The sequence below is a fragment of the Puntigrus tetrazona genome, unplaced genomic scaffold (genome assembly GCF_018831695.1).
Source record: "Puntigrus tetrazona isolate hp1 unplaced genomic scaffold, ASM1883169v1 S000000175, whole genome shotgun sequence".
In the NCBI taxonomy this organism is placed as follows: Eukaryota; Metazoa; Chordata; class Actinopteri; order Cypriniformes; family Cyprinidae; genus Puntigrus; species Puntigrus tetrazona.
Genome location: NW_025047846.1, coordinates 194719 through 217127, shown reverse-complemented (window position 1 = coordinate 217127; position 22409 = coordinate 194719). Strand labels below are relative to the sequence as shown.

At 36.9% G+C, this 22409-nt stretch overlaps 1 protein-coding gene and 1 pseudogene across 1 annotated transcript; one reads left to right on the top strand and one right to left on the bottom strand.

Moving 5' to 3' along the window:
* On the top strand, positions 1-8472 carry LOC122333069 (G-protein coupled receptor 143-like). The gene is given in 11 exon segments (XM_043230566.1): positions 1-394; positions 1292-1303; positions 1306-1401; positions 2073-2193; positions 2260-2352; positions 2619-2728; positions 3989-4097; positions 4199-4316; positions 5197-5446; positions 8329-8395; positions 8397-8472. Coding segments are annotated over 11 exon segments (1254 nt in total). The 5' UTR covers positions 1-147; the 3' UTR covers positions 8428-8472.
* Positions 8473-11211: 2739 nt separating this feature from the next.
* On the bottom strand, positions 11212-21298 carry LOC122333052 (annotated as a pseudogene).
* Between the last annotated feature and the right edge of the window lie 1111 nt (positions 21299-22409).

The following is a 22409-nucleotide window of genomic DNA, read 5'->3' as shown; positions in this document are numbered from 1 at the left end:
ACACACACACATCAGAAGAGTTTTCTGGGTCGTTTCTTGTTCTCCAGATTAACTCGAAGCACATGACGCCGGAGCTCGTGATCGAGTCTCAGCTCAGACTCATGAAAGGCTTTCTCTTTTCTCTTCTTTCCCTCTCCTGTTCAAGTCATGGCCTCTCCGCGGCTGGAGACCTTCTGCTGCCCGAACCGCGACCCGGCCACGGCCTTCATCACGGGCTTCCAGCCGCGGCTCTTCAGCGGGATCTGCTCCAGCAGCGCCGCTCTGAGCCTCGCTCTCACCGGCCTCCAGCTGCTGCCCAAACACCGGCCCTTCAGATACGGAGCTCCGCACAAACCCGCCTCCTCCATCCGCATCCTCTTCATCATCAGCGTCTGCGACATGCTGGGCTGCGCAGGTACACACACACACACACACACACACACACACACTCACACACACACACGACATCACACACACACACACACACACACACACACACACACACACACACACACACACACACACACACACACACACACACACACACACACACACACACACACACACACACACACACTATATTTCACACTTATAGGCCTTCAATGACTTCATGAACTAATCAACTCTTCGGTGCAGTCTGTTTACAGCTTGACTTAGACACTAAGTATATATATATCTAGCAAATAACATCAGAATACAAACAAAACAAAAATTAAATATAACATACCACACTTTAGCTGTTTTATCTTCGCGATGAAGAGGTGAGTGGTTTCTTTCTGCGGATATTCAGTATTCTGTATGAATGTATTATATATAAATATCTAAATAACACATTGCTGTTTATTACAGTGAAAAAAACACCTTATAATTTTACAAACAACTGTAAAGTTTATAAAAATATACTTTATATGTTGACGTTGACATTTTGTATTTTTTTTTAGTTGTGCATTTTAATATTTGCATTTTAAATATGTTAGTTGACAAAACAATAAAATATAATTATAGTATGAAACTATTAATAGTTATTATTAATATATATTAACATTAAATATCACATTATTTATTATTATCATCATTATCTAACTTTTATAAAAGAAAGGACTTTTTAATTTATGTTTGTATTTATGTATTTATTATTACTATTTTTTAAAATGTGTTTTATGTGTAAAATAAGGCAGCATGCTTTTAGTCTTTATCGTTTAGACTAAAATCCTACCGCCTTTTATTTCCGTATATTCTGTTTTTAAAAAGCATTATCAAAAATGAAGCTGCTAAGCTGTGTTTGTGTGTGTGATCTGCTCTGTTTGTCCAGGGATGGTGGTCCGCCGTCCGTGTGGCTGGCGTCTCCGGATCTGATCGGCAGGATCTCTGCAGGAAACAGCTCTGACGCCTGGCCTCAGGTGTTCTGCGTCGGGCGGAGCGGTGAGATAAACGCGTCATTATTATCGTCATTATCATCAAACGTGATTATAATACTTATGCACGAAAAAAAAACTAGATGTGTGTCCCTGGAGCGCAGAACCAGTCATAAAGGGCGATTTTGTGACGTATACATCACCTGAAAGCTTTTTAAGATCGGACAGCATTTATACCTACTTGAAAATCTGAAAGCGGAGGGTGCCAAAAAAATAAAAATGCAAATATGAACATTTAATGTTTTATAATTATCACTGTTTATTAAAGTAGAAAGGAAGTCTGATAAAATGATTATTATTATTACAATTTATCGTAACTTTTTTAAATCCTCAAAATTTTAATTAATATGTATCTTTGCAGATTAGATAATTGAATTGTTTCAGACTATAATTCTGTCAGAATAATGCATTTATGTGACCCTGGGGCTAAAAAACTATGAACAAATCATCTTGTTTATAGGACAGTATTTGTCTGAGATGCAACTCATTGAAATTCTGGATCCTGAGGGAGCAAAAAAATCTCCTTTAAAGTTGTTCAAATGAAGCTCTTAGCAATGCATATCACTAATCAGATATTACGTTTTCATATATTTATGGTAGGAAATGTAAAAGCATCTTCACAGCACATGATCTTTGCACAATATCCAGACGATTGTTATTTCTGCAAATGAACCTGAGCTGCTGATGACTTGTGTGTGTCACAGATGTGGATCCAGCTGTTCTTCAGCGCCTCCTTCTGGTGGACCTTCTGTTACGCGGTGGACGTCTTCCTGGTGGTGAAGCGCTCGGCCGGCATCAGGTGCGTCCCATCATGCACCTGTGTGTCCGAGCGCCGCTGCAGATGCTGATGTGCGTTGTGTTTCAGTACCATCGTCCTGTATCACATGATCACGTGGGGTCTGACGCTGCTGCTGTGCGTGGAAGGAGTCGCCATGCTTTACTACCCCTCCATATCCAGGTGAACACAATTTTTAATATGCTTGTGGTGCATTAACTCAACAATGGGTTAATAAAGCTACGGGACCCTGTAAAAGGTTCTTGGCGAATAAACACGCATATGTTGAAATGCTGAAATGTGCAGATCTCTAAGGTTTGATTGGCAGTAAATGCACGAACGAACAGCATGCAAAGCGTCGATGCGACGTAATTCACTTCGGATAAAAGCAGCTGCCGAATGCGTGAAAGTGAATGTGTTGTGAGCTGACTGTGTTTGTCTCTCGTGAGCTGTGAGGACGGTCTTCAGCACGCCATCCCTCACTACATCACCACGTACGCTCCCATGCTGCTGGTGCTCCTCGTCAACCCGGCGCTGTTCGCCCGCACCGTCTCTGCTGGTGAGTAGTGTGCTCGCCCACAGATCATCTGAGCTCACTGGGTTTCTTCATCGGTGTCTTAGCTGCGGAGGCGAATGGGTGCCGTCAGAATGAGCGTCTGGTTAAAAACACCACAATAATCCACAGAGCTCCGGTCCGTCAGTGAACATCTGGAGAAGATAGAAGATCAAACTAATCCAGCGTTTTTAACTACAATACTGGTTTATAATAGCCCAGTGAAATGAATCAGGAGAGAAATCTGCGCAGATCAAGCAGCGTTTACATGACGAAAATCTCCTTTAAAGTTGTTCAAATGAAGTTCTTAGCAATGCATATCACGAATCAGAAATTACGTTTTTATGTATTTATGGTAGGAAATGTAAAAATATCTTCATGGTACATGATCTTTACTCAATATCCAGATGATTTTTGGAATAAAAGAGTTGTTATTTCTGCAATTGAACCAGATCTAAACAAAATTCGTGACTGGATTTAGATGCAAGAGAGACAGAAGATAGACTTTTTCATTGAAGGAAGTTGATCTTTTCTTGATCTTCTCCAGATGTTACCTGATGGACCGGAGGGCTGTGGATTATTGTGATGCTTTCATCAGCTGTTTGCACTCAAACTCATCAAACTTATAATTAGCAAATTTTACCAGCGATTTCTGAGAGAAATGGGTTAAATCCGACTCTGATTGAATTCATACATGACTCTGGATGTGATATGTGATCCTGGAGCGCAGAACCAGTCTTAAGGCTCAATTCTTTGAAACTGAGATTTATATGTCATCTGAATTAATCTACTTGGAGAGTTAACTTCTAGCGATTATCGTCCAATTGATTAAAGAGACCGTCTCTGATTGTTCACTCTCTTTATTATACATCCCTATCATTGTATTATTCTACTTTATACTTTATACTTTGATGCAACTGTTAAAAGCGCTATATAGATAAAAATGATTGATTGATTGGTTGAGAGGACAATATTTGAATGAGACACAACTATGTAGAAATCTGTAATCTGAGGGTGCGAAAAAGTCTAGCTATTGAGAAAATCACCAAATGAAGTTCTTAGCGATGCATATTACTAATCAATCATTAAGTTTTCATATTTTTACGGCAGGAAATTTGCCTAATACCTTCATAGAACACGATCTTCTCTCACTATCCTCATGATTTCTATCATAAAGGAAAAACTGCTGGTTTTGACCCATACAGTGTATTGTTGTCTGTTGCTCCAGGGTCAGATAACCTCGTGTCTGTCTGTGCTTCAATGCAGTGACGTCTCTGCTGAAGGGTCAACAGGGAATCTACACCGAGAACGAGAGACGCCTCGGATCTGAGATCAAAATACGCTTCTTCAAGATCATGCTGGTGTTCGTCATTTGGTAAGAACAACCTATATCGGTTTTGTAATCTGAAGGTTCCCTTAACGAAACAGCTGGATCAGCAACGAACACACGATCGGTTTTGTGCTCTTCGTCGTCAGCTGGTTGCCCAACATCATCAACGAGAGTCTGCTGTTTTATCTGGAGATGCAGGACGACGTTAAAGCTGACGGTCTGAGGAACGTCCGTAACGCCGCGCTCATCACGTGGTTCATAATGGTGAGTAGTTGTGCAAAAAAAAGCATAAATCTTCTAGCATAAATATCCAAATTTTGGATATCTACCCACTGGTAAGCTTGTGTTGGATTGTATTCAGAATGAACACGACATTTTTTCGCTTATTTCAGTTAATGCTATAAAACTAGTTGTGTCGCATAAACGTTAAACGTCGAACAGACCGATTCAACTGAGTGAGTCATTCACGCTGAAACCTCTCCGTTTGATTCAAACTCGTGACTCGGGAATCGATTCACTAGGAGAAACCGGATCACAATCGCATTTCGACATCGCCGCGATGATTTAAAAGCAGGCAGTGATGGGTTCAATTTTGGAAAGTTGGAAAGCTTTGGAAGTTTGGAAGACTTCAATTAGTTCACAACGCATCGCGACAAGACTCGCCCGTTTCAAACGCTCCAATCAGATTGCGCGTTGTGTAAAATTTGATAAAGAGTGCATTTGTGAATCAGTTTGTAATTCGAATCGTTCGTGATTCGGAACTCACAAATTCGAATTAACGGTGTTTAATTCTCTATTTTTATATCAGACTTTTTTTTTTAACAGTACAAAACATCAAACTATAAAGACAAAACAGGTATTTCTTTAAGAAAATTACTCGTTTATTCATAGCAAAACTTTTTTCGCCCTTTAGTTTCCAACTTTGGACAGCACCTGTCCGCATTTATAGTCTTTGCTCTTTTGCAATACATCATCTATCAGACGACAATTAGACTTCTATTACGCTTTTAAGATGTTAAAAAGCACATCTTTGAGACGTCTGTCAGATGTTTGCACGCAGCAGGCGGTTTCCAGATCCAGTGACGTATGCTAGCTATCTGGAAGTTACATGGGCGTGATTAGCTAAACACGTCTCTGTCCTCAGGGGATCCTGAACCCCATGCAGGGCTTTCTGAACACGCTGGCGTTTCACGGCTGGACGGGGCTGAACGTGGACCTGAGCCGGCAGAGACGCCGCGAGCTGCCCTGGGACTCGGCCTCCACGTCTCTCGCGGGCGGCTTCACGCCCGTCGCCGGATCGGCGCTGCTCTACCAGAGCCACGTTCAGGAGATCAAGAAGAGCCTGAGCGCTAACGGACAGCAGCCCTCGGACGCCACCAGCGTCCTGTCTGAAGGTAACGGAGCCGTCTACACCGGCTGCTGACGACCGTCACGAAAGAAAATACATGTTCAAGTGGGACCTGCGCTGTGTTTGTATGTGAAACAAATAAACAGACTACAAACAGAGTTTTTGAAAATCTCTTCTGATCCCCCGAGGCTGCATTTATTTGATTCGAAAAAATGTAAATTTAAATTTTATTGCAAATTTCGAACAACTGTTTTCTGTTGCATCCGTTAGTGTTCTTCCTCTACTGAGTCAGCAGAAAACTGAGCATATTGCTTTACGCTTACAATTTAATTCATTCAAAAAAGTTGCTAAGCACCACAATGTAAAAGTAATGTAATCTGATTACTTTTGGATTACTTCAAGTCATGTGTAAATAAAATAAATCAGCAATGTATATAAAGTAAAAAAAAATAGATAGTTTTATGTTTGTTATTGCAGCCTTTTTCTTTCTGACAAAATAAATATAGTTTTAACCAAAAAATTACACCATATATATATATCTAATCTATCTAATTTAAAATAAACTATTAATATATGTGAAATGCTCTGATCTTTTCGGCTGAATCGGTTTATTTCTACATTTTCCAGCTTATTTTCTGCTAGAAAACTTATACCTGCCGTCGAGAATTTTAAATCACTAATTTTAGCTAGCGCTATTATTTTAAGGTTTCCTTGTTACACGTTACATGTATTTACTGTTATGAAAACGTTATGTATAATTACATGCAATAATCCTCAGTCAAAACCCTTACCATGTAGTAAGTGCGTGTAGTTAATTAATATTGCTCAGTACTTAAACGTATAATTATGCCTTAAAATAAAGTGTAACTGATTTTTGTATTCTGATTACGTAACGGCGTTACTCCCCAACCCTGGAGTCAGCTCATGATAAAATCTTATGAAATCTCGTGGCCGTTTGGTAAAATCTTATGAAATTTGGCACGCAGACAGAGGACAGTATCAACATTAAACACAGCAAAGTTGGAGCCTCTAACTCAAACTCTCTAGCGCCACCAGCAGTTTAGATCATCTTCAGACCGTGCTGGCAAAGCTGCTACTTAATTCAAGTCAAATCTGAGAAGAGCACGCTAAAATAGACGTGAGGCTATATCTACACAGCACTTTAGCACATTCAAACCAAACTTGGTGTGTGTTATAAGAACCAGAACCAGTTTCGGCAAAGCACCACCTAGATGTCAGGAGAATTGAAATGTCTGAAAGGTTCGGCTAAACTGGTGTAAATGCTTTAGGTTTAAAAGAAATAGGTTCATCCTCCAACTCCCCCAGAGTTAATAAGCTTTACCGATTTTGGAACCATGCAGTTGATCTCTGATCTGCCGATAGCACTTTTAGCATAGCTTAGCATAGATCATTGAATCCGATTAGACCAGTAGCATCGTTGCTCAAAAGTTTCAATATTTCTCCTATTTAAAACTCGACTCTTTTGTAGTTGCCTCATGTACTAAGACCGTGGAAAAGGAAAAGTTGATATGATTAGGAACTATACTCTCATTCGGCGTAATAAGCCGATTTTCAAAAAAACTGAGTGATTCTTTAAAGTATAAATAGTCCAATAGTATATAATTATAAACACAATGGAAAGTGTATAAAAATATTATTATGCCATAACTAGCTGAACTTCCTGTCAGCCATTTTGTTTTTCTTTGAACCTTATTTTATATTACTCGTGACAGTAGTTAAGATTTTTAATTTTGACAAAAATTTTTAAAAATTAAATGTGTTGAGTTACATATTGTTGAACTTAATCTAATATCTACTGCCTAAACTGTAATTTATTTCTGAGTTCATTACTCCAGTCTTCAAATCATAATAAAACACAGATTTTTCTGCTCAAGAATCATTTCTGTTTATCATCAATGTTGAAAACAGTTGTGCTGCACAATTATTTTTTAAGCATGTCATATTTCAGGATTCACAGATAAAGTTGAAAATGAATTTTTGGGGGGTTAAAAATCTCATCTTTTGCTCAGTTCAGTTCAACCTTGACGAATAAAACAAGTTTGGTGTCTGTTTTTTTTTAATTGACTGAATGTGACGCCGAAGACTGGAGTAATGATGCAAAAAATAGATTTTTACTATAAATTAATATAAAAAACTACGGTGTCAGAGAGCCTAGTACACCGCAACTTCCAAAAACATGTAAAAAGGAAAAAACAACAAACAAAAACCCCAGAAAAATTAATAAAAGATCATTTTGGCAGCGCCAAGAAACGCCAAGCAGCATTAAACCTCCCCTCAAAGCCTAACTTTATTACCATTTGTAAAAGCACAGTTGTATGAATTTACACGGTTAGTATAAGGTCATAGTTCATTTGCGCACGGAGACCGTGCTTTAACTGCAGTGACCGTTTGTGTTTTAATTCAGCAGGAAAACAGAGGTTTTATACGGTTATAATATTTCACAAATTCGCCTGTATTTTTGATTAAATGCAGCCATGTGAGCAGAAGAGACATCTTTCAAATGCACAAAAAAATATATAATCTATATAAAGATATAAAATATATCTTTACATAAATTACATATCTAAATCTCAAAAAGGTTTCAGCTTTTAATCTGTAAATACAACATAATATATATAGTCTACATGTTATATATAATTATCAGATTCGATGTGTGTGTTCTGTTTGGGTTTCAATCTACAGGAAAAAATTTAATTCAATGCAAATAATAAACACTGCCAACCATATAAACATGCAGAGTTACGGCAACTAAAAAAATGGGCTTACCACAGGTCCTTTGTCGGTTTAGTATTATTTTCCTATTTTAAAGATCCAGATTTCCTAAAAACAAGTATATTTTGTCACTTGTTTTATACACACACACACACAGGCATGAAATTAACTAGTCTTCTCCGTCTCGCCTCATAGATTCAGAGTCTAGTACAGTAGAAATCCACATATCCAGTGAGCAGCGAGGGTTTGAGGACGTGAAGCTGCGGAGCATCACTGGAGATCTCTACAGGATGAACATCTAACGCTCTCCAACGCTCTCCACGACTTCTGCCTGTTTGTGCCCAGTTTAGTTTAGCACTGGATTCATTACTGAGTTTCAATCAAGAGCAAAATCATTCAAAGGACCGCACTGTAAAATACACCATTATACAGCACACTTTTATAATTAAACATACTTCCTTTTATGCTGTCATTAAAGACGACGTGTGATGATTTTTTTTTGGTCTATTTGGTAGGCAGACACAAATTCACTCATCATTTAGACTAAAATGAATCATTTGCCACTCTGGCAAAAACAACACACGTGAAACGGTTGCAGTATATTTTTAATTTTTAGCGTTAAGTCAAAGTCTGCATTTATTTGATCGAAACCAGTAACAACTCTGAAATATTAGTCTAATTTTAAACCCAAAAAAAACATTTTACATGTGTGTATACATATATTTCAGTAATTAAAAAAATAATAATTTTATAAAAATAATTATTTGTGTGATGCAACTCTGAATTTTCAGCGCTTTTTGCTTATACCAAAATAAAAAGTATTGAAAAAATACTTTTATTGATCAAAAATGTATTAATCTGATCAAAAGTAACAGTAAAGACATTTATAATACTATAAAGATTTTCAAATGAATGCAGTTTTAACATCCTCACAAAAAAAACGCTATTTCACAATTTTTACTGTATTTTGGACCAAATAAATGCAGCTTTGGTGAAATGACTGTTTCAAAAGAAATATGAAACATCTTAATTATTTCAATCTTTTGACAATGATTCCAACATGTGTGTCATGAATGAATGAATGAATCCAACACGTCTGATTATATCATCAAAATAGAGCGATTTATTTGGAGCCTCTGAAGGGGACACATTGTGATTCAGTTTTGTCCGCTGTATCACGATTTGAAAGCAAGATCACGACGCAAACTTAGTCTGACACAGACGATAAGGGCTTCGGGAAACCGGCGGCACGCAGAAATGCAACGCTTCCCATGCATTTCAAATAAATCCCACATTAAAACACGCTAGCATTGATTTTGTCTGTAAAAATAGGAAACGTCCATCAAGCGCACACGATGGTGCAGTATGTACTGTACCACATTAACGCCTCACCAGTCACGCGTTTTAATCAGCGATGGCATTGAGAAGAGCTGATCACAGCTTGAGGATTACAGCAGGACTAACCAATCAGCTCCTGAATGAACCTGCTCAAACACACACACACACACACACAGACGTAACGATAAAACACGTTACATTCACCACGAGCCGCTGAAAACACATCCAATTCAGACGAGACGCGATGAAACCAAGAACTGGGGTTCATCTGAGAACAAAAAGTGTGTGTGTTTAATGAAAAGGCTAAATTAAATTTGACCAGAGACCAGTGGTTGCTTGGTTTCATTCTGCAGTGCTGAGAAGCTCCTACCACACAGAAACCTCATTGGTCCACAATAGTTTTACATTCAGTGTGGCAGGACAAAAATTAAAAATGTTTATATATATATATATATATATATATATATATATATATATATATATATATATATATATATATAAATTATAATTTTTTTTTTCCCACACACAGAGTGCAATCATACAAAAGCATGAATGACAAAAATAATTAATTTTATGGACACTAAATGTATAAAATTCATTCTCTAGTTTTAATTTAAAATTCCTCTCTGCATTTTAGTAAATCTAAAAATTAATTTGTTAAATTAATTTGAAACTAATTTGTTTCTTGCTCTAAATTGCAGGAATTAATAATTAACTCCTTGTTTATGTCATTCACTGATATAACGCACTAATTTGTTCCTTCACTTTAATAACTCGCTTTAGTTTTAATTACATCCAACGCCACGCTTTAATAAATTAGTCCAAATCGCAGCCAGAATTAATTTATACTTCGCCAAACTTTGATTTCTTTTCGTCATTTTAGTAAAACGCTTTTTGGTCCTAACGAAAGTAAACCACAGCCACAAATAAAAAAAAACACTTGTGCCCGTGTTTTAATACATTTGAGGTCTCAAATTAATAATTCGTTTGATCTTTTAGTAAATCGATCTAATTGGTTCCCACTTTTAATTAAATCAAAGTGAAGGGACGAAATAAAACAACAAGATTTACTAAAATCACTTTTTTACTGTAATCCATGGCCATGACAAACATATATTCAAGTTTTCCTGTCTGCATAAAAATTCTATTATATTTTGGACCAATGAGATGTCGAGGTGGGCGGAGTCATTCAGAAGCGAGCGCGTTAATTATTTCTCTGTTTAGGAAGTCTGGTCCGATCAGAACCGGACTGCGACGCTGAGAGGAAACCTCCGAGACCAAATCAGAAAAACAAAAACGGGAAGAACATAGAAATGCAAAGACTTTAGGAAAAAGATTAGTTTATAAACATATAAACACAGTTTATAAAATCTGCGTGTTATGATCTCATTTACATCTTTACATTCATTAAATGTACATCCAGTGGGGAGCTTTTACACCTGTGTATCTAATATAAGCTGACGCTTTCAAAACAATCAGAGTTTCTGGTTCTCCTGCAAGGAGAGCTCGTCTTGATCTCAAGTTTGTTCTCCACTGAAGGGTCAGACGACCCGAAAGCGACGCCAGCGCATCCAAACACCCCAAAAAAAGCGGCTATCAAACGGCGTGTCCGCTCTTCATCGACCGAGCCGCCTCAACAGCGCTTCTGACCGTCTCTAGCGGATGCTTCCTCTAATTTTGGTTTCAAACATTTGGATTCTGTTCCCGGGAGCCGCTGGTCTCAATGGACCGGAGGAAACCAAGATTAGCTGAGAGCTATTTCCGTAAATCAAGAACACAGACCTGGAAAAACAAGACAGGGTTTATCATCGTCAATAAAAACTTTAAAAGATTTTTGTGCATTGAAATAAAAAAAAAAACAGTTGGTAAACCAACTGAAAGTTTTTTTTTTATTATTATTATTATTATTATTATTATTCCGCTAAATGATAAGCGTATAAACTTTAATATTAGCTTAAAATGCAATTTAAATAAAACATTTTAAATGCAAAATACAGTTAGCTTCTAACCAGAAGTGCAAATAAAGCATATAAATAAAAATATAAAATAAAATGGTGTATAAATTGAGCAAGATATGAAGTATATGACGATATGAAGGGCAGAGACCGTCTCAATGTAAATCACTTTAAATATAACATAAGGTGTGGAAAGAAAGAAGGTGTATTATACAGAGAGGTATATAAATAGCATGTTTGTATTTGACAAATAGCATCAGGAGGTAGAATTATGCAAAGAAATTAAAGCTGAAGAAAAAAAAAACCTAACATTAAATGGAAAACTTGGTTCAGACTACATTTAAATTTTTTTCTTTAGTAATTTTACAGATTTAACTTTAACGGGAGCACGTGAAACTAAAACTGAATTTAAACTAAAAGGTGAAATAAAAAGGTGTGAAATCTAAATAAACTAAAATATCTTAAATATTAGATAAATTATAATCGAATGAAAATTAGGAAATTAGTGGAAGCACCAAGAACTGAATTGAAATAAAACTAGAAAGTAAAAAAATAAATAAAAATCATATAGAAAAAAATACTGAATGAAATAAATCTAAATGCGTAGAAATAATTAAATACAAAACCTAAAAATGTAAACAAAAAACTAAAAAAAAACTAAAAATATTACTAACTATTATTAAAATTACATTTTGATTAAAATAAACGCTTGAAACAGTTACCTCCAATTTAAAATAATAAAACTATTATAGTCTATAAATTTATTATTATTAGTCTAGAAATTTAATTTGAATTAATTTTTTTATTAATTTATTTTTTTAACATTCTAATCATGAAACTAAAGCACAAAGTTTTTAGTTTTTTTACACAATGGTAGAACTCCTGAAACTGGTGGTGATTTCTTTCAGACCGTGGAGTAGATGACGCATCGATCCGTCAGAAGCGCCGCTCCTACTTTATCTCCCACACTGTTCCAGCAGACCTCGAATATTCCCCGGTTCCTCTGTAGTTTTTCACCAGCGCTCCGCCTGAGGAGAAACACACACGCCACCATCACCACCATCATCATCTTCACCTTCATCGCACCCAGGAAGAAGGAGCCCGTCCTCACCAGCGTGTCCCAGATGTGCACACACTTGTCACGAAGGAGCCGCTGGCCAGCAGCTGTCCGGCTGGGGCTGAAGGCCACGCTGTAGACGGGCTCCTGGTGTCTAGTGAGCGTGTGAAGACAGACGCCTCGATCCACGTCCCACAGCCTCACCGCTCGAGTTTAACGAGGCGCTGAGGAGCAGAGCAGGAGACAAACTACTACACAGCACAAATATGATGACTGCCACCTTGTGTAAAATCTTGTGTAAAATAAAATATTAATAAATAAATATTATTTTTTATATTGTTTATATAAATATAAATAAATATTATAAATATTCTCCGTTATTATTATTTTGAAAAAGTATTAAAGTATTATAATTTTTCCCTACTCACTACAATACTGAACAGTCAATGTATTGTTTAATCATTAGAACAAATTATTTTAAATGCATTTTAATCTGAATTCTATTTTGGTTATATAAATTATACACTGCACATTAATTAAATTTGATTTAAAATTTAATTTATTAATGTTTACTCCAATTTTTATTACTTAAATCAAATTTGTATTAATTTGAATAATTTTAGTAATTAAATTATTTTTGAATTAAATCTGATCTCTTTTCATTTATTTTAACCTTAGTCCATTACTTTGATTCCTTTTATTTATTGCTTTAATCCTTTTATTTTACTCTAATTTAAAATATATTGTTTTATTTTGTTATTTATTTGTTCTTTTTTTTTCTCCATTAACTTAATTTTGATCTTGCTTTGAATCTATTTTCATCTATTCTACTTTAATGTAATTAACTTTAATCATTTTAAATGATGTTTTTCATACACACACATATATATATTTTCTCTCTGTCTCTCTCTCTCTCTCTCTCTCTCTGTCTCTCTCTCTCTCTCTCTCTGTCTCTCTCTCTCCCCCGTCTCTCTCTCCCCCGCCTCTCTCTCTCCTCTCTCTCTCTCCCGCTCTCTGTCTCTCTCTCTCTCTCTCTCTCCCTCTGTCTCTCTCTCTCTCTCTCTCTCTCTCTCTCTCCCCTGTCTCTCTCTCTCTCTCTCTCTCTCTCTGCCCTCTCTCTCTCTCTCTCTCTCTCTCTCTCTCTCTCTCTCTCTCTCTCTCTCTCTCTCTCTCTCTCTCTCTCTCTCTCTCTCTCTCTCTCTCTCTCTCTCTCTCTCTCTCTCTCCCTCTCTCTCTGTCTCTCTCTCTCTCTCTCTCTCTCTCTCTGTCTCTCTCTCTCTCTCTCTCCCTCTCTCCCCGCCTCTCTGTCTCTCTCTCTCTCTCTCTCCTCTCTCTGCTCTCTCTCTCTCTCTCCCCGCCTCTCTCTCTCTCTCTCTCTCTCTCTCTGTCTCTCTCTCTCTGCCCTCTCGCCCTCCCGTCCTCCTCTCTCTCTCTCTCTCTCTCTCTCCCTCTCTCTCTCTCTCTCTCTCTGTCTCTCTCTCTCTCTCTCTCTCTCTCCCCCTGTCTCTCTCTCTGTCTCTCTCTCTCTCTCTCTCTCCGCCTGTCTCTCTCTCTCTCCGTCTGTCTCTCTCTCTATATATATATAGTTCATATCTATCTATATCCATCTATCTCTATATCTATCTCTATATCTATCTATCTATCTATATATATATATATATCTATCTCTATATCTCTCTCTCTCTCTCTCTCTCTCTCTCTCTATCTATCTATCTATCTATCTATCTATCTATATATATATATATATATATATATATATATATATATATATATATATTCATATCTCAGCTCAATGTCATTGGTGTAATTTGACACTGTTTCTTTTATATCCCATGTCTGGGGTAAGGTTAGCAGGTACCTGGCTAGCAGCATGTTAGCGTTGGGGTTGTTGCTTGCTGGTGCCCGTCGGGCTCCATTTGATGGTGTAGATCTCTTTATTGTGTGTTTCAAGATTGTGAACGATGAATCCTGCTTCATACCCAGATCTGCCGTGAGACACACACAGTTCGATCACATTTATTAGTCCTACGCAAAAGTTTAGGCACCCCTTGATAACAGATTTTGGTGTCTTTTTTGTTTTAATTGAAGACCCTACATAATCAGTACTTCGTAACACTTTTTAATGGCAGTCTTTCAATCGTGTACTTGGGATTTTTCTCATTCTTCCTTGAAAATGCTTCTAGTTCTGTGATATCTTTTGGCTGACTTATGGCACGACTCTCTTTAAGATCTACCCCAAATCTTCAATGACTTTTAAATCAGTGGACTATCTTCTTGTATCCTTCTCCTGTTTTACACAGCTGTTTAGAGGATCCCATTGTGGTTGAGTGTGTTTGAAGTATTTGTAGGTTGCATTTACTAATGAGATCCAACTCTAAGAGAGCCATAATAATGTTTTTATTTCTTTGTTCAATTTATGGCATAAGAAGTAACTGTGCATCAATTTTTGCTGAAAATATTGCACATTTTTTACATTTCAAGTGAGACTGTGTTAACATCTTTTAATAAAAATAACCCAAATCTGTTATCAAGCGGTGCTGAAACTTTTGCATAAGACTGCACACATACACGCTTATAAAACCAGGCGACCCGATCAAAGGAAGTGTTGCATGTAGAAACATGGGTGCAAATAAATATTGGGACGTAACTCTACCTTCAGCGTCATGTCGTCTGAGCAGGAGGCCAGCAGAGTCCCCGAAGGGTCCCATTTAATGGCGTTGACTTCGTTCTGCAAACAAACAAACACACACACGTTTATCAGCTGCTGGAGAACCCTGTGTGTGAGTGTGTCTGTGTGTCTGCGTGAGTCTGTGTGTGTGTGTGCGTGTCTGTCTGCGCGTGCTTGAGTCTGTGTGCTTGAGTCTGTCTGCGTGAGTCTGTCTCTGCGTGAGTCTGTCTCTGCGTGAGTCTGTCTCTGCGTGAGTCTGTCTCTGCGTGAGTCTGTCTCTGCGTGAGTCTGTCTCTGCGTGAGTCTGTCTCTGCGTGAGTCTGTCTCCGCGTGGAGTCTGTCTCTGCGTGAGTCTGTCTCGCGTGAGTCTGTGCTCCGCGTGAGTCTGTGTCTGCGTGAGTCTGTGCCCGCGTGAGTCTGTGTCTCGCGTGAGTCTGTGTCGCGCGTGAGTCTGTGCTCGCGTGAGTCTGTGCTCGCGTGAGTCTGTGCTCCGCGTGAGTCTGTGTCTGCGTGAGTCTGTGTCTGCGTGAGTCTGTGTTCGCGTGAGTCTGTGCTCGCGTGAGTCTGTGCTCCGCGTGAGTCTGTGTCTCCGCGTGAGTCTGTGTCTCCGCGTGAGTCTGTGCTCCGCGTGAGTCTGTGTCTGCGTGAGTCTGTGTCTGCGTGTGTGTCTGTGTGTCTGTCTGCGCGTGCGTGAGTCTGTGCGTGCGTGTGTGTGTCTGTGCGTGTGTCTGTGTCTGTGTGCGTGTGTCTGTGTGCGTGTGTCTGTGTGTGTGCTGCTCACCGTGTGCCCTTGGAAGGTCTTGAGCGGTCGCTCACTGCCCAGGCGACACACATGAATACACATATCAGTGCTGCAGGAGGCGAAGGTGCTGTTGTTCTGCCAGTCCACGCCCAGAGCCGGCGCTGAGACACACACACACACACACTTACATTCACTAACCCTCCAAAATAAAAGCTCCATTCAATTCAAAGAAACTGAATGGAAACAGAAACGTATGACTATTTTACAGGTGAATGTACTTCAACGTAATACTACTACTATTTTTTTTTTTTTGAGGGAACATCACAATTTTCTCTGTCTTTAAATTTGGACGCTAAAGCACAGATGTGTCACACTTTCTTTAAAACACATTCTTAATTTAATTGTTACTGTGGTGTGTCTTTATTTAATTACCACCGCTTATTCTGTATTAATTCTTACATCCCAGAAAAGTTCAAACAGACAGCACATAATTTGTTAGTTTCATTTATAAATTTAAATTTAACACCGCTTTTAAATATTACAAAATATTATTAATATGCCTATTTTACAGTGTATCAACAGTTTTTTAAAAATATGCATTTAAGTCACTTTTTATATTTTTATCTAATTCGTTACATTTAACTACTATTTAAATATAAAGAATAAAAAAGTAGATTACTTATTTAAAATAAATAACAGAATTTGGAAATGAACTAAAACTGAATTCATAGAGCCTTCAATCGTAATCGCTTATCAACTTTTAATTAATTACTGATATATTGCATAATCTCCACCATTTCAAATTATTTGACATGCCTTTGAACAACAAATATTTTAGCCATTAAAAAGAAAAACATGAAACTGTTTCACAGGCCCAACATACGGGTTAATAAACCTGAAAACAAATGTTAAAATCTCTTGAAATGAACGCTGTAAAGTCACCTGAATGAAAGGGGAACTGCTGCTTGGCTTCTCCCTGTGAGCGCCCCAAATGATTGTCGTCTGCAGCAGGAAAAATATACAACTATGAAATTATATAACTATTTAAAAAAAAATTGTCCCTCTGAATGCATGAATGCACAGCTCAAATGAGAAAAGCCCGGATCAGATACGGACCTTGTCCACTCCGCGCTCAGGATGCTGTTGCCTTTCTTGTTCCACGGAGTGCAAATATCGGGTCCTTTATGCTGCCCGAGCGTGCTGCTGAGATTACCTGGTTAACGGGTTAAACCAGCTGGTTAAACGAGACACTCACGGCCTGCTCTGATGCCAAGAAATCACTTCACTTACCATCTTTTGTCCATATTCTTGCAAACCACTATAAGACCCGGTCGCTAGAAGCGTGCCGTCACTCTGGAGACAGAAACAAGACGCAATGAGGAAAGAAGACAAACTTTCAGCTCATTAGAATTATATCCAGGGGGCCACGATGAATTCAGCCAGAGCCTAAACAGAGTAAAATTGACTTTTAAGGACCACGCAAGGGCTATTACATAAATGAGTGATTAAAAATATAATGCATTCAAAACTTAAATGTTAAAGCGATCTGATGATCATTCTTATAAGATGAGAGATAGTGCTTTTTCCTATGATTTATTTAAAATATTCTTAGTTTCATAGGCAACAAATTAATATTAAAATATATTTTTTAAATATATTTCCCTGCTTATTAGTCGATTTATTAATTTTAAATATAATTACATTTTGATTTATTTAAATTACTAAAGTATTTTAAATTAGCTGCAGTTATGTAATTATATTCAAATTTAAATACTTAAAATATAAAACAATAAATAAATCCATTTTTAAATCCTGTAATTTCAGAAGATTAAAGAGCTGAAACTTTTAATAGTGCTTAAATTAAGTTGGAGAACAAAAATGAATTGATTTTTAAAATTGCAATTTCTCATGATTTTCTATTCAAATTATTTTAAGGCTGGACAAAACTAGGAAAAAGTAGCCTATATTAATTATCAAAGTTCAAGATTTATTTATTTGTTTAGTCTGGAGATCTCACTTAAGATTCCGTCATATTTCAAGTGATAAATAAAATAAAAAAACAATACACCAGTTCTATTGATTTCTATCAAAAAAAAAATAAACTAATCTTGATTTTTTGGTGTAGCTCATTTCGTCTGTTTTTTGTAGGGCTGTCAAACTGGCTGAAAACCTAAAAATCTAATTTTGTGAATATATTTCAATTTAAAAAGCATGATTTCAGTCAAAAAAAAAGCTTGGCTTCTCTCCCGCCACAAGAGGGCGTGATTGGCAAAAACATTACCAGCGCATCATGTGTCTGATAAAAGGGCGTAATGTTTAAAATAATATACAGTTAAGTTGCTTCTTCAATTGTGTTTGTATCACGCAGCATTTAATTCAAAAGGACCGAAATCCAAAAACTTTTTTCATGTAAAAACATGAGAATCAGAGGCAAGTAGAACTTCACACACTTTCTATGCGTGCGTCTTTCATGCAAGTTAAACAACGACAGACGTCTTTCTAGGAAATGACAAATGTGCACTGTGCGCAAGCGCTTGCTTTCGTCGTCTCACATTAACCTCTCTCAGCGATATTTTGAATCCACTGCGTTGAGCGCTAAAACCGGACAGGTCCACAAAGGCGCCCAAGACCTACACAGAGGTCACTGCATCTACATAAGCTGCCTGACGACACTCAAACATCCAGTGTGCTTTTTATTCAAGATTGGAGGATTATCGGAGCCTCACGTTTCCAGTCCAGCGAGGTCACGTCTTTGTTGCTGGGCACGCCCTGACCTCCTCTCGGATGCAGTGGCGCAGGACCAGCTGAGTCGAGTCGCCGCTGCTGTTCTCAATCAGGTTCCATATCCTCGCCGCTGAGTCTCCGGAGCTGCCGCATCAAAAACACAAATAAAGAAGCACATTTTCTACATGAGGGACATATCACCATATTTCCCCAGTTTATTGATTACATTGCAAATCTGCATGAAGTTTTCTGAACATGCACTAATTTTTGCATACACACAAACAAATGTAATAAACACTTTTCATCTTGATTCCTTTTTTTTTTTTATAAATACGATACATGCATTATAAATTCTGAATAATTTTTTAGTTTAATATATTTATATATTATAATGTTAAAATAAAATGTATTAAATTAATAAAAATAAATTTAAATAAAATTCATAAAACTAATAAAATAACTAATTTATACAAATTAAAATTAATTAAAAAAAAATCTATATAATTATTAAATATTTAAAGTAAAAAGTATATAGGTCTATTGTGTAATTATTGATAAACATTTGAGGAAATTCAAGCGATTTCACACTGGAGAAAAAAATAAATAAATAAAAAAAGAGTGAGCTGTACAAAGTCATCACACCTCCAGCTCCGCCCCTTGAGGTCAGAGGTCAGATGGAAACTCACCCTGAGGCCAAGAGGTCAGTGACGGGGTTCCAGGCGCAGATGAAGACCTCCGACTCGTGACCCCTCAACACGGTGGCGGGAATCTGGACCTCGCTGTCCACCTCCATCGCCTCCACGTGATTATCTGAGAGGAGAAACAGAGAAAAATAAAACCTGTGCTCCTATAAAAAAATAAAAACCCTCAAAGAAAACATTTTCAGCTGTTTTCAAAGTAATAATAATAATGATGATGGTAAATGTTTTTAACAGCAAATCAGAATATTAGAATCAATTCTGAAGGATCATGCAAAAAAAAAAAAATCAGCTTTCAAAATTGACAGAAATAATTTGCATTTTAAAATATATTCAAAAAGAAGAGCCATTTTAAACCAATTTATTGAAATGTAATTTTTTGGACCAAATAAATGCATATAAGTCCTGTGTTAAATGTCCTAGTCACTTGTCAATCTTATCCAGTTTAGTTTTAGTCGACTAAATGTCTCGTCTTTCAAGTTTTAGTTGAACATTTCAGTTCAACGGATGAACATTTCAGTTCAACGGATAAGCCCATGGCTCCATTAGCATCTTCACGGAGTCAGGCTGAAGACGTACTGAGCGAGTGGGTGCCGTTCTCCTCTCCGTTGAGCGGCGTGTCTCCGTTCTTGGTGGCGTGAGACTGAGCCGCGCCGGAGCCGCTGGCTTTCTGCTGCTGGGCGAGTTTGTCTCTGAACGCCTGCTGTCTGGTGTGAACCACGTCCGGCATCACGGCATCCACCAGAGACAGAGACTCGATCGGCCGGCCGTCGAACACGGTGCCATCCTGAAACAAGACCGCGGTCAAACACGAGCCAAAGAGACAAGACATACCCTCCGGGGCTTGGATTTCTTCATGGTTCGTTAATTTAGGATATTTACATTCATTTGTAGTCTTTTTAAAATGAAATGATACAAAAATATAAATATCTCAGCATTTTTTTTAGTAAAAATGCTCTATTTTACTTAAAATAAAGAGATTGACATAATAATAATAATAAATCAAAAATTTAAATTAAAAAAATATCCATCTTTATCAACTGAAATTTTATTATTGTTGTTTTGACATGTTTTAAAAATTCATTGATCATTTCAAGCGCTTAAAAGTTTAGAGCAAGGTTGGTATAAACTAAAAAAAAAAAAAAAAAAAGTTATTATTTGAAATAAAGGATAACTAAAAACAACAACCTAAAAATAAAAATAAAATAAGTGGGTTTAAGTTTTATATTTTTTAATAAATGGTCATAGAATTTCTTTGTCAGAGAAAATAAAAATCTAAAGTGGCTTGACAGTGTTAATAATATCCTTGTTGATTATTTTGAATACATTTAATTTAGTGCTGTGAAATGATCAATTGCATTAAAAAAAAAAAAAAAAAAAAATTATATATATATATATATATATATATATATATATATATATATATATATATATAATATTATTATATTAATAATAATAATAATAATACACACAAATTATATTACATATAAATACATTTTAATATACGTGTATGTTTGAAAAACTTATTTTGGATGCAATGACTCAATTAATTGACAGGACTAATTAAATTTGGTTTTTTTTTAAATTATGTAATTAATTGATTTTGCATCCTTTTGCAGATAAAGCCAGGTTGATGAAGACGATCACCTCGTTGATGCTGATCTCGCCTCCACGTACTGGAAGGCCCTTTTGCAGGACAGAGATGAGGCAGCAGGAGGCACCAGAGTCCCGCTGATGTTCGACTGACTGATGTGACTCTCGATGCCGAACGTGAACGCCGAGTGAGAGAAACCTGCAGCACCAAGACACCGCAGCTTTAACACAAGCCCTGAGCAGAAGAGCCCGGGTCACATCCCTTCCAGGTGCTTTACCTGACTCCTGCAGATATCTGTAGACCAGAAAGTTGACTTCATCACTGGTAATGCTCATCTTAGCTCAACCTCAGAGGATGAGCGACGCTGGAGCTCTCGGTCGGCCTCGCGGAAACATGATATTCAGAAAATTAACATCTGACTTATTTTCTTCTGGAAATCACATGCATTATGCCACGGCCTTAAAATAAACACGCTTGTTAATCAGAATAAATAGTAACTGAATGTAAATTAATATCATTTTTATTCAGTTAGAGCTACTAAAATAGCTACAACGGAAATGTATAAATATAAAAATTTTTATTTATATATATATATATATATATATATATATATATATATATATATATATATATATATATATATATATATATATATATATATATATAAATTTGTAAAACAAAAAGTTACTTTATAAACAAAAATATATAGTAAATTTCAATACGTAGAATTATTTATAAAGCATTCTTTACTATATATTTAGTATTTTTATTATATTTAATGCATATTAAACGCAATTTATAAGCATTATTTCTATATTTTTTTAGCTACTTTAGACATTTGTACATGCAATGTTTTTTTTGTTTTGAAGGTTTTTAGATTCTCAGTCCCTTTGCAGCAGAAGGGTGTAGTTATAAACACTACCAGCAGGGGTGAGGAGAGCCCCGTGTCTTTATCAGGACCCTGGAGAGACTGTTTTCATCCAGTGTTCATTATCTGACACAAACCAGCCCGTAAGACACGACTGTCTCTGCCTGCACGCCGGCTCTATACTAAAGAGGAGTGTAATTATGCAGCTAATGAACAGAGTCACGAGAGAGCCGCAGATAAACCAGACCTGGGGAATTCAACACGAGACGGCGTCCCTACAGACCTCTACTTCACACAGAGGACGACTGCATGCATACAGAAGATTACCACGAAACCCAGCGACAGAAAACTACTACTACTATAATAATAAAGTACCGTACTTTGTGGAAAATAGGTCACATGCGCCTATAAGTTACACACGCAGGGCAAAACGGCATTGTTAAGAGAGAAAACAAATATATACAGAAGAGGAGTAACACAGCAAATAAAATACTTAAAGATTATAAAATTGTATTTTCGCTCCTCTCGCGACAAATCAAAACATCTGAATTGGTTTTAACAGACCAGGAGTGAAAAATATAAAAAGTAGGCTTGAATAAAATAGAAACAACAACTGTATTAAAAGAGTCATT